This window comes from Solanum pennellii, chromosome 2 (assembly GCF_001406875.1).
Source record: "Solanum pennellii chromosome 2, SPENNV200".
In the NCBI taxonomy this organism is placed as follows: Eukaryota; Viridiplantae; Streptophyta; class Magnoliopsida; order Solanales; family Solanaceae; genus Solanum; species Solanum pennellii.
In genome coordinates this window covers 42,679,773-42,692,433 of record NC_028638.1, presented here as the reverse complement: position 1 = coordinate 42,692,433, position 12,661 = coordinate 42,679,773, and the positions used below count along the sequence as shown (strand labels likewise).

The 12,661-nt window shown below is 35.6% G+C and overlaps 2 protein-coding genes across 3 annotated transcripts in view; one reads left to right on the top strand and one right to left on the bottom strand.

Annotated features, from left to right (window-relative positions):
- LOC107011217 (UDP-arabinose 4-epimerase 1-like) overlaps positions 1-952 on the top strand; it is a 6,964-nt gene extending 6,012 nt beyond the window's left edge. For both annotated transcript variants that reach the window (XM_015210627.2, XM_015210628.2), the window contains exons 10-11: positions 100-244; positions 330-952. In XM_015210627.2, the coding sequence (XP_015066113.1) occupies positions 100-244; positions 330-571 (387 nt within the window). In that variant the 3' untranslated portion in view covers positions 572-952. The remainder of the gene's footprint in view (positions 1-99; positions 245-329) is intronic.
- An 83-nt stretch (positions 953-1,035) lies between these two features.
- LOC107011216 (pentatricopeptide repeat-containing protein At1g30610, chloroplastic) lies at positions 1,036-11,175 on the bottom strand. Its single transcript, XM_015210626.2, has 9 exons — positions 10,430-11,175; positions 8,259-8,450; positions 7,603-7,684; positions 7,287-7,478; positions 6,365-6,478; positions 5,140-5,230; positions 4,906-5,063; positions 3,057-3,488; positions 1,036-1,551 (listed from the first exon to the last, which is right to left on the bottom strand). Exons 1-9 carry the CDS (start codon positions 11,053-11,055, stop codon positions 1,180-1,182), a joined length of 2,259 nt encoding a protein of 752 aa, XP_015066112.1. The 5' UTR covers positions 11,056-11,175; the 3' UTR covers positions 1,036-1,179.
- Between the last annotated feature and the right edge of the window lie 1,486 nt (positions 11,176-12,661).

Here is a 12,661-nt window from a genome sequence, read left to right as displayed (position 1 = left end):
GGGGGGGGGGGGGGACTGAAATGTGTCCATGATAACATGAATAGTTATAAATAGTTATGATCTGCCCTCATCTCTGAGAGCCTCTGTTTCGTCTTGCAGGTTAGAGGAACAGACTATAAGACAACAGATGGTACATGCATTAGAGATTATATAGATGTCACTGATCTGGTTGATGCTCATGTGAAAGCTCTTGAAAAGTCTAGGCCTGGGAAGGTGGGAATCTACAATGTTGGAACCGGAAGAGGTAGGGCGTTCCTTCTTGTGTCATCATATTCAGTTTCTCACTTTGAGTCTAGTTCTCACTTAATTCTTTTGGTCTCTGAGAACAGGTAGATCAGTGAAGGAATTTGTGGAGGCTTGCAAGGCAGCCACTGGAGTTCCTATCAAAGTTGACTTCCTTCCTCGTCGACCTGGTGATTATGCAGAAGTCTTCAGTGATCCTACAAAGATAAAACTTGAACTGAACTGGACAGCCAAACACACCGATCTTCAAGAGAGTTTGCAGGTTGCATGGAGATGGCAGAAATCACACCTTAATGGTTATGGTTCATCTCTGGTCAAGTCTTCGTAATGCATTGACAACTTATCGTTGTGGAAGATTGACATGAACCCCATCACACAGCTTAACATTGTCGTGGATTTTTAGTATTGCTAGAGTAGTTTTTTGGAAGCGAAAGAGGGGTCTATATTTTTTCGTTCATCTAGATTGAATTACATGACACAGTTTTGTGTATTAGTCAGCCTATTTATCCAGTCATTTTTATGATGTGTATCTTAGTCTAGTAAAACATATATTTAGATCAATAATAGCTCTGGGCCAGGTATAGCTTCGTCCCTCATCTATGCTCATTTGAATTTGTTGCGTGTTTTATTCTTTTATTTGTAGATGTATATAGAAAACTGGGTGTTATAATTGCCTCCACGTTTGGAGAAATGAAAGTTGCTTCGACCATATCAGTGATAAATTCTGTAAATTTGATAATTTCCAACAATTTGAAATCAATTTTGGCAAAGTTAATTCTTTCAAATAACTTCTTGCTGAACTAAACAATCAAATATAATTTTACTGGTTAAAGAATAGTTGATTATGAACTTGACTCTTAACTCTTAACAAATAGAGCACTTGTTCAAGAACAGATCAGTATCTGATAATTTTTCTTCTTTTGGGCTGTAGCAAAGTTAACAAACTAGAGCTGTTTCACTATGAACTCTATCTACTTTTGTCGATCGAGTTCTCAAAAATTCTTTACAAGAAGCCATTAGATTGTTGAGTATTCTGCTGTCATTTCTGGCAACAATCCGGCTCACCTCTTGTAGCAATCTGAAAAGAGTACCGTCTGATAATCGATCAGAATTTTCCTCAAAAAACTTCATCCAAAACTTGGCAGAAAATGCCTGAGACTCAGCAGGAGGATAATCAGTAACACAAGTCAGGGCAGCAGCATTGTTCCCTCTTTCCAGCTGCACGCGGAACATTTCTTTGACTAGTGGCACTGGTGGAACCCGATCAGCCCGAGCCAAGTCCTTCCATGTTGCTTCCAATAATTCCACCTGAAAAGGTCCGTGTAGAATAGTCATAACTCTTAACTATCATCAGCTAAAGGAATGAAAGTGGGATATTGTCAGAGTAAAACCAAAACAACCTTAGATTCACTTTAGTATACTGGCCCAAAAGATCGATATGACAAAGCAATGATACTTTCATATGGTAATAGGGATAGTTCTTATTTTTATTTTTGTAAAGGTGGCATCCAGACCACCAAAAGCTTAGAAAGATGGGAAAAATTACCACCTAATGTTGTCTTCATAGATGTCTTTACTGACCACTAGGTCACAACGTTGTGCGCTTCAGTGATAAAAGGATAGTAGTTGCACCCTTGGAAATTATTGGGAAGTTCGAGGTGTCTTCCCAGTAAACTAAAAAACCATAATATTTCTCTCCAGAACTAGGAAACAGAATGCAGCTGTAAAAAAAAGAAAAAAGAGATTCAGGAAGCTTCTCAAGCAACCCACCCTCCCAACTCAATCTACTTAGTCAACCTCCTTATGTAGTAGAAAGTATCTTCTCAAGCCCAAGTTACCTTCTAACTCAAACTTCCCTGCGTCCTGCACTGACAGGGAAAAGAGAGTGCCAACCACCACTTCCTCTCCCTATTTTTTTTTATTCCTAGCAGTAGGTAGACAATCACAAAAGGTACGCGACATATGAGGTGATAACTCTCAGACCATTGGCTTGTCATAGTACCTGGCATCAAATTGAAAACAATTTGAACTCCACGTATGCCACCCTGGTAATCAAAAGAAACCCCATTGTGTCTACTGGTTTCTCATTCCAGCAAGAAATTTGTTGGCAACAAGTTAAGACAGCATTTTCCATGCCAGAACATCCTCTTAATTCCTTCAGCCAACAAAAATAATTCCGAGTGCTGACGATCATGCTCTTATCTTCACATCCATAATACCAATTAGGTCGGTGAAGAACTACCCAACTAATCAGTTATACTTCAGCAAGTACATGAGCAAACAAATAACTCATAGTTCTCACAGAAGGAAAACGAAAACATCCGGAGGTATTATATGAGCAAGAAAGATTTGGCTAAAGGATAAAACTAATTAAAAAAGCTTCTTTTCTTTGCTGTAACAATCCTAGGTGTGTTGATCTCTATTATTACCCAAAATCATTGACACATTTTATAGCAAGAACTTACAATATTTTTCTTAAACAGACTATAAAGAGATCAAATTAGTTTTTATAATGTAGAAAGAAAAGAATTAGTTTTATTGTACTGGTCTGATTCAATTTTGTGCACAAGTTTCATACTACTACTTTTTGACACATAAGTTACATGGTTTTATTATTTACAGAAAATTGGGGGCGGGTCATTTTTCAAATATTTTCTCTAAAGAAAAGCTAGTTATATTTCAACAAAACAGAAAGTTGTACAATAATTTGACAGTCTACACCATGATCAGCTAAATAAAATTTCACATGGGAATTTCCTAGGAATGACAACCAATGAACATGAAAGGCTGAATACTGGGTTGACAAAGTGTACCTTTCCATCCCTGCAGGAGTCAAGTACTATCTGAATGTGACGCTTTGCATTGAAGTGGTATCCATATTTCAGCATATGTGAGTACACAAACTTGAGATCATCCCATTTCTTTCCAGCAACACATGCATCTAACATCAAGTTGAATGTGTAGACATCTGGGAAAACCTTATCCTTACCGTCCAATTTACTGCTAATAGAGTTACCATTATCCAATAACTTGAAAAACATTTGCTTTGCTTCTTCAAACATCCCATTATCTAGATAACCTTTTAGCATTATATTATAAGTTATCAAATTTGGGGAGCAAAACTGGTGCATGTGGTTGAAGATGTATGCTCCACTCTGAATGTCACCAGAATCCAGACAGGCTTGAATTAGACCAGTGTAAGTCACCACTAGAGGCTTCGAAGCAACTTTGCATATCTTTCCCATCTGTTCCACAGTAGAAGATGGACCCAAAGATATAAGGAACATTAGTATTTAACTGAAAGGTCTTTCTGGAGATAATCAACACAAATCATGTAAGTATAAATAAGTTATCTGTTCTTTGGTATTATGGCCTAAATTCTTTGCTCCTTGATAATCAATCAAAACCTCTTATTCAATGACTGAGGGAATTTCAACAGTCCCATATTTAACAATGCCGTAAAGGTAATGGATATCGCAATGGATCTACAGGGACAATCCGAGACAAATCCTGCTTTCCAAATGTAAAGATATGGCACCTGAGCCTTACTCAACCCCAAAAGCTCCTGAGCCTTACTCAACCCCAAAAGCTAGCTTTTGAGGGGAGGATTGCCAAGTCCATATAAGGAGACCACCAGTCCATTCCCCAACCGATGTGGGACTTTTACCCACTCTAACACCCCTCTTTACGCCCAGGCCTGACTAGAGCGTGGACTGGGAGCCTAAACGGGGATGGACCTGGCTCAGATACCATGTAAAGATATGGCACCTGGGCCTAGCTCAACCCCAAAAGCTTGCTTTTGAGGGGATGATTGCCCAAGTCCATATAAGGAGACCACCAGTCCATTCCCCAACCAATGTGGGACTTTTACCCACTCTAACACCAAATATGGGATGCTCAAAAGTCCACATAAAATGGGCTTGACTAATCAATTTCATGGATGACAAAATCAACAAGAGTTTCATGTGCTACACGATCATGGAATCTAGAGAACTAATACCAGTTATGTGAACTGCATAACAATGTCCTGAATATCACTCGGTTGAAAATGAATGTAACAATTTTAATTTAACTCACTTGAAAAAGTATGAGACGAAGTTTCATTCCATCACAGTTATTGATTGAAATCAAGGATGAATTTAGTAGGATCTCCTAGCACACAGATGAAATTCTTGATGAACAAAAAGAGCACTAACCTCTTCAGCAAACTATGAGTGAAGTAACGAATCAGAAAACATAAAATACTTGAGAAAATCTTAGACAAGCAGTGCTTAGAATTTTGATTATATGAGGATTGAGTACAAGCTTAGGTTTCTTGTGGGTGTTTTTGCAGTCCTACAGATAGCTTATGATTATTTTTTTGCAGTTCATATAAAGAATAATAGTAGTGAATATGCATTCACGTACTTATGTTCTTTTTAATCAGGACATTCACGTACTTATGTATGCTACCTTCGTATCAATTGCATTTTGCTTCTAAATGTTATATAGTCAGAAACATAATGAAATATTTTGATGAAGGAACAACTTTACTGAAACGTGATGACGTCCTTTCATTTGATGTCTAATAGCGTATATGAATATTCAAGATAAATCATTGGGCCCGGAAACAGAATTGCATAATAGAATAAGATCAATTGAAGCTTATTACAAGAAACGTACTTGCATCAGCGCCTCTTCACACCTCCCTGCACTACAAAGGCAACGAGCAAGGTCATAATACAAACTGGCAGTGCCCACGATTCCTCGTCGCTCCATGTCTTCTACAGCCAGTAAGGCCTCGTCTGTTTTCCCTTCCTTCCAAAGAGTACTCACAATAACTACATGCATCAAAGAAAACTTGATTCAGCAAAAATTCCTTGCAGCATGTCAACCAAGCACATGTTTCTGCATTACCTTTATAGGTCAAAGCATTGGGGACACATGACTTCTGCATTTTCTTGAAAAAGTCATGAACCAAATTGTATTTGCCACATTCGAACATAACCTGAATGAACACTTCAGTTTAGCTACTAGTATAATCAAACATATTTCCATAACTAATATGTTCCAGGCAAGCACTAAAGCCTGCATAGAGGGATCCCATACCCCACACCAACCCAAAAGTATTTTAAAAAAGGGAAGTAAAAGAAGAAACAGTCCTTTCACAACAATAGAAGAAATGAGTAAAGGGGGCCAATCAGCTAGATTACTGTGCTATAAGATTCTCTCTCCTTTTCTTTTTTCTCCTCTGTTCAAATATGCAATATGCAGCAGGTTCTTCATTCTTCTCTCATTTATAGCTTAATTATTAAAATAAAATTTAAAGCACCAAAAGATGCATATCATGAAAAATTCATCAGAAGTAAGAAGTAGGATACACTATTAACCACAGTTTTTCAAAATATAATCAATATTAAATCGATTAATAGTTATCTTTTTCCAAATTGAAGTCCATTTGTAGTTGGACATTTACATGTGTAGAGGTCTTTCGACATACTTCATGAAAAATTGCTCTTCTAATTTCCTTGGCAAGTGGATATCCGAGAAGCTTCCAGATCTCCGGCTTGCTTTTTGGAGCTTAAAGGACTTGGCTATTAATATTATTATGACATATAGGTGTAAGATGACACTTATTTCTCTAGTTAAGGGTCTTATTTCTCTAGTTAAGGGTCTATTAAAAAAAGATAAGAATCTTCTGATGTTATGGATATAAATCTCTTCTTTTTTTTGGATGAGGTGTTATGGATATGTATCTCTTAGAAGCTCTCTGTTATACCAGCTATACCAAACACATTATGTCATCTTGTACTTAATCTCATTTTTCCTTTGATGAAGACAGGAATTACATCATAAGAAGAAAAATGTAGCAATGTAATTTCCCATCTCAAGGACAGCATATACCAATTACTGCCAGATGTTAAGGGTTATACAAAACATGAGATGCCAGTTCATGCAAGTATTTGCCAACAAATGTCCGAAAACCTCCCATGGGAGCTAAGCTGCTTGAAGCTAATTAGGGTGGAAGTGACTCCTTGTTAAGAGAGAAAATACAAAAAAGACCCAATGGTTTAATAGCCTTCTAAACTGTCACCCCACACTAAAGTCTAAACACCTACAGAAAAAAAAAAAAGACAACTACCTCCATGACTAATCCATATGTTGTTATTGAGGGCTGCTCGTTCCGGAGCTTTAGCTGTTGCAGTACCCAAAAGGCACCCTCCCAGCTTTTACGGCGAACACAGGCGTTTAGCACCTACAAGCAAAGAACAAAATTGTTCTCATAAATCTGTCATCTCATTTGAACCAACAAAAAATATACTCACACCTACAAGCAAAGAGAAAAATCATTCTCATGAGTTAGCATTTGAACCAAATTGAATTATACTGACTTCCAGCAGAAAATAACTGCAGCACGTTTTAGCATCAAGAACAAAAATTACACAAGAACTTCAACCAAGACGGAGTCACAGATCATTAGGAAGAGCTCCACATAGTTGGATGTACCCTTATGATTGTCTCCTCTCCTTTCCTTATCTTATGTATTTATTTACTTGAAGAGTTTATAGTTCAAAAACGAACTCTGTCAAGGAAACATATTTTAGCAAAACAAGTTTAGCATGCAGGGAGCAATAGCACTGAATTAGAATGATTGCTTCAAATTTTGGGACCTAGCTTCCACAGGAAAGTAGAGATGCATAGATTACTGGATATAGTGCTAATTAAAAGGGGGAATCACTGATGCATTAACCATTTAGCTATAGCTCGTCAGTACAATATTCCAGACATAGCAACGATAAATTACCAATTCCAAGCTGAATTTTTTTATCGTTTGGCTTCTAATTCTGCTTTGTATTTCTTGTGTCTATCTCGGTCATCTTTTCCTTAAAAATAGGGAAGATGCTAAACTCTCATTCTTTACTGAACAGAAGAAGTTCCCAGCATGATGGTGAAACAACATCACTCTCTTATGCCAACTGATAAAGCAGTCAGAGCCACAAGTGCATTTAACCAAGAACAATCCTAAAATTTTGGCCCTTATTGCGTACTCTTCAATTACTTACAGAGTTATAGACGACAACATCTGGCTCAAGTCGTGGATCAAACTTCTCAATAATATTAGTCTTGAACTTCTTTTTGGGTGGTGACCGCATGGTATCGATGACGTCAAATAGTTCCTTCATATGTCCTGCTTGTCCAAGAGTGACAGCAATACAACGGTAAGCTACAAGGTCCGGATATGATGTTATGTGCTCCTACGGAAATGAGTTGAGGTTGGATGTATTAGTTACATATCACACAAGCTATCCATCTCAATAGGACACAAGATATTGATTAAAGGAGAGATCAAGTCATGGAAATAAAGTTTATAGGTGTTACCTGCATTGCATTAAACAAGTTTAGTGCTTCCACTGGCCTCTTTGCCTTTCCCAGTGCATCCAGTGCAGCCGTGTAAATATATCTTGCAAAAGAATTCAATCCAAGGGTCCATCAGCATCAATTTTCCATTAAAGACTTTGATCCTAGACCAAGCAGAAAAAAAGATCGGAAGGATGTGCCACCAAAAATATAATTCAATACTTAGAACAATTTCAGAACATTATTAGAAGGTTCATAAAGGAAAAATTAAAAGATCAGGTAGATTCTTTTAAGAGTTTCATGTAAAATGCTTTCCTACGACACATTTGAAGGAAGTAAAAGATCCATGAGAATGATTACCGTTGAAGATATAGATAGTAAATCAAGCATATCACAACAAAAACAAAATTACCGACAAACTTATAGAAATGAAGCATTGTTATGTCACCTCTTCACATATATGAAAGTAATTATGATAACATCATCATACATAGCTAACTGTAACATAAGCATCAGCACCACATCTAAATCAATCACCAGTATCACAATCCCAAATCAAGAATATACAGAATATATTTCAGGAATCACTAAGACCTTGCAGTATCTCAATATACTAAAATGGCTATCAAGTTTCCTACTGGAAAAGGAGTAGGAGAAAATGGTCACAGAAAAGATACCTTAACTTGTGTGACTTAAAGCGCTCACGTGAACGAAGCCATTCAATGACTTGCAGCACCCGTCTCCAATTTCCTAATCTACCCAATATTTGGATAATCCTCAAGATAGAATGATCTGAGAATTTAATCTGAGCACTTCGCATCATTTGAGAGAACATCCACTCAGGCATGTCAATGTCCGCACCATTTAGACTGTACGAGAAATATTTTACTACGAGTCAGAAAAGAAGAGTATACTAACGAACTGCCAACTGTTAAGCAATTTTAGAGGATCCTTAATAACTGCAACATAGGTCCTTTTTTGGGGTGATAAGCATCAACCCTTCATTTTTTGATTCTGTGGTGTTTGTTATGGAATTTGGGAAGGAGATTGTAGGAATTGAATTGTTTTCATAACTTCACAGACAAGGCACTTTTTCTGTAAGGCATGCATAAGAGGGGCCATAAGTGTAACTCAAGCATATAGCTATCCTTTAAGCACCATTGAATGTCAAATATAACTAGTTTTCAGAGATTCTTATCCAAAAAGAAAAAAAAAATACTGAGCATGACAAAGCACACAGATGCAATAAAGCATTAAGAAAAACCATGATTTCACAATTTGCCAATTAATATTTGACTCTAGAAAACAAATTTCAAATTAAACCAGAATTGGAGGAAATGCCTAGCGATTGTTCTGTAACAATTTGCCATTATCCCAGTTGTTCTAAGACATATATGTCTACTTCTGTCTAAGTTAAGTTAGAGTTGGTATTTCTTTTGAGTTTGTTCCACACTCAACTTATTCGGGAACAGTCTCTTTACCTCTAAGGTATTGGTACCCTCACTTTTTACCAAAAAGTCCTGATGAGTTGTATCTATAATTTTATTGGGCATGCCATCTTAGTTGACTATCTATAATTTAATTGGGCATGCCATATTGGCCTCAACCATGCAACCTAGAGTACGCCTCATCGCCAACTGTTTATCCTATTGGGCATGCCAACTTCGGTTAGATTTAGGGGAAAGAATTGCTAGATGGAAAGTGTACAGGCGAGAGAGACTAACACAACATCAGAAGAAAATGCTATTTAGACATAAAGAGATGGAACCTCTTAGGATACAAACAATACATGATGCAAAACGCATGCATGTTACAAACTTAAAGCAGCACCAACGATGGGAATCGCACTATCTCACATCAATATGTTCAAGTAATTTTTTTTTATCTGAAATGAAAATGTCAAAATTATCACCAGTTATTAATGGAACGGCTCCTTTGCAAATTAACCCAAGAGTATCCAGGCTATCTTCAACATTTATTTCCCATCTTTTTCCCTATTCCTATTTGATAAATAAACATAAACGTAATTGTGAAGCACTTAAGAGCTATGTAACCTGCTAATGGAAAAGAACAAATTCCAAGAGTTTAACCTTACTACTCAAGGTGAACCCAAAACACTTCTGTTATACAGGTCAAAAAGTTTCATTAATATACACCAGGTAGGTGCCAAAAAAATGAGTACAAGATGTATGTGTCACTCTGCTTGATTCGTACATCGTCTTCCACCACCAATTATTGACACAACATGGTATTTTCTCACTACCCCAAATATACAAGTGTATTATTTTCATTATTACGAGACAAATCTTCTATTCTGCTTGTTCCGTATACTTCACCACACTTGACATACTTCCCTATTTGGAATGACACAAAAAACTTGACATCTTCCTAAATGAATCCCATTCTCCCCTCGAAAATTCTAATAAAAACTAATATATCTTTATATCTTCTTTGTCCGAAAAGTATATCTTTATATCTTCACATTCAACAAATTTCCACTTGCTCACATTTCAAATAATTATTTCAAACCAATTTTAATCTTGTTACATATTCAGTCATTTTACTCTTAGCCTCTGTATACACAGGTAGCTCACTATGTTATGAAGGGTTACACCAGAAAAAGAACAAGGAAAACTACTCTAGCAACTCATATGTAAACCATATTACCTTATAGTAAACCAAAATCAAGGTGAAATATGACAGGTTCAATCAATTCATGCATCTAAAAACAAATATAATAAAACAAAAGAGAAGAACATGTTAAAGAAACAGTACCACTACCACCAAATGAGGAATTTATCAATTGGGAAATCACCCTAACCAAAGTGCAAAACTAGGAATAACTCACCACTTTGCAAGCTTTTGGATTCTCTCTTCCATCTCTGCCTTAGTAACTCTTGGTTTATCATAAACATCACCATCCATTGTCTTAAAAGCCTCTCTTTCCATACTCACTATCTCATCAACATTCTTGTCCTTGCTTATGCTCTGTCTTCTCTGATTCTTCACCATTCTAAATTCCAATTTTCCACCACCGCCACTCTCTTTCAGTACTCCGACTCCTCCATATTTCTCATTAAGCTCCACAAAATCAGAACTTCGTACAAATTTCTCCTTCTCAGACTTCACAAATTTACCCTTTTCTTCACTTTTCTTTCTCCTAACACTATCCCTCTGTTTCTTTTCTTTAACAGACTCCATAGCTTTCAAATACTCATCAAATGAAGGCTTGAATTCAAGCTCTTCTCTATTAATTACATTATCTAAGCCACAAGAAACTACAATGGGACCCGCATTCCTCTTCTGCTTCTTCACCCTTTTCTTTCCCAGAGAAATTTCTAAAGTGGGTGTCTCGGAAATTGAAAATCCTGATGAAAAACAAGGGCAACGGAGGTAATTTGAACCAAAAACTCCATTGAAATCAGTACAAAGTGAAGCTCCAAATAGAGCTTCTGTCAAGATAATTGCCACCATCTCAACTCAACCACGCATTAAAGGCTGCACTTTATTCTTCTTCTTCTTCCTGGTTTTGTCCGTCGGCTACCGGCGACCAAAGATTGGATTTTTCCGGCAAGTAGTTATGAATGTTCAGTGCTTTTTGATTAGCCAAAAGCCGTTTTGGTCACTTCCGGAATCGGGTCCAAATACGGGTAGAGATTAGCAGGTGGGTCCAAATCGTTATTGTTAAGATGTTAATGATCGAAATTATGTGCATAATTAATTTTTTTGTAAGCATATAATCTAAATAAAAATAATTAAATATATTGAAAAATTCATAAATAAATAAGGTATTGCATGATACAAAACAAAATGATCATTTATGTTTTCGGAATGATAACGGATATTAGTTTATAGTGTAGTGTTAGGGTTATTTGCTCGGAAACAAATTGTCGCTACATAACTAATTTTGAGATAAGTTATTTCACTATATATATGAGATAATTATATTATTAATATAATAAAAATGGTAGAATAACTAGTCCTATGACTACCTAATACCTCCAGTCATACATAAGATAGAATAATTCTATATTTTATCATGAGATTATTATACGTTATAACTCCAACTCAACGAGCCCTAAGTGCTTGTAATGGCTAGTGTAGTAGCTAGCTACTGGCTAGTAATGATGCCGGTGAAGGTTGGTTATGGTGGTGATGATTGTAATGGTGAAGACGATTGATGTTATTAGTTAATGATGTATTGATGTCAGTTGATGGTGATGCTACTTCCAACGAGGGAGGTGATTATTACATTGGTTGCGGTGGTGATTGTGGTTGAAATAATAATAGAGATTACAGTAACAACAATGACGACAATGAATATATTGTAAAGATAGAGATATTAATGATAGTTTATGATAGTTGTTATAATAAAGGTGGTCGATGGTAATGACTAATGATTGACAATAAAGGCTATTGATGATTTACCTAAAGAGTGCAAATAAAGATTATTCCCACAAAATATTATTAATGATATTAAGAATTTATTCAAAATTTTAATGATTAAAGTACTTAATAATATAAACAAAATTTGAAAAATTGAAATTCAGACAATCATTAAAAATAATCAAATGAAGTTAGTTGAAAGTAAATAAATATGCCTGGTTCTTTTAAAATAAAACACTTATAAAATGTTTTTAATTAGTATATTAATTAACGGAATATTCTGATTATTATCAAATGTTGATTTGAATAGTTTGAGAGCCTATCAGTGAAGTAAATTAAATGAAGCAATTGATATCATAGGGAAATTATCGTAAAATTAAGATTTTCATTATATTTCATAAATAAATGTTGATTTCAAATTAAAATTCCCAAATCATACTGTCAAACGCATATTTAATACTTAATAGTAATTTATTTCTAATTTTTTTTTGAAGCTATTCTTTGCTTCCAACACCCCACTTATTAGAAAAGAATTTTAAGAATATGAATTTGAGATTTATGGAGTTTAAATTTATTATTCTACTTCTATAGTACTTTCTCTATTTCAATCCTTTTTTAAAATATAATTTGATTGGATATGAAATTTAAGAAATTATAGATTTTTTAATTCTGTGATTTTAAAGTAAAGATAAGT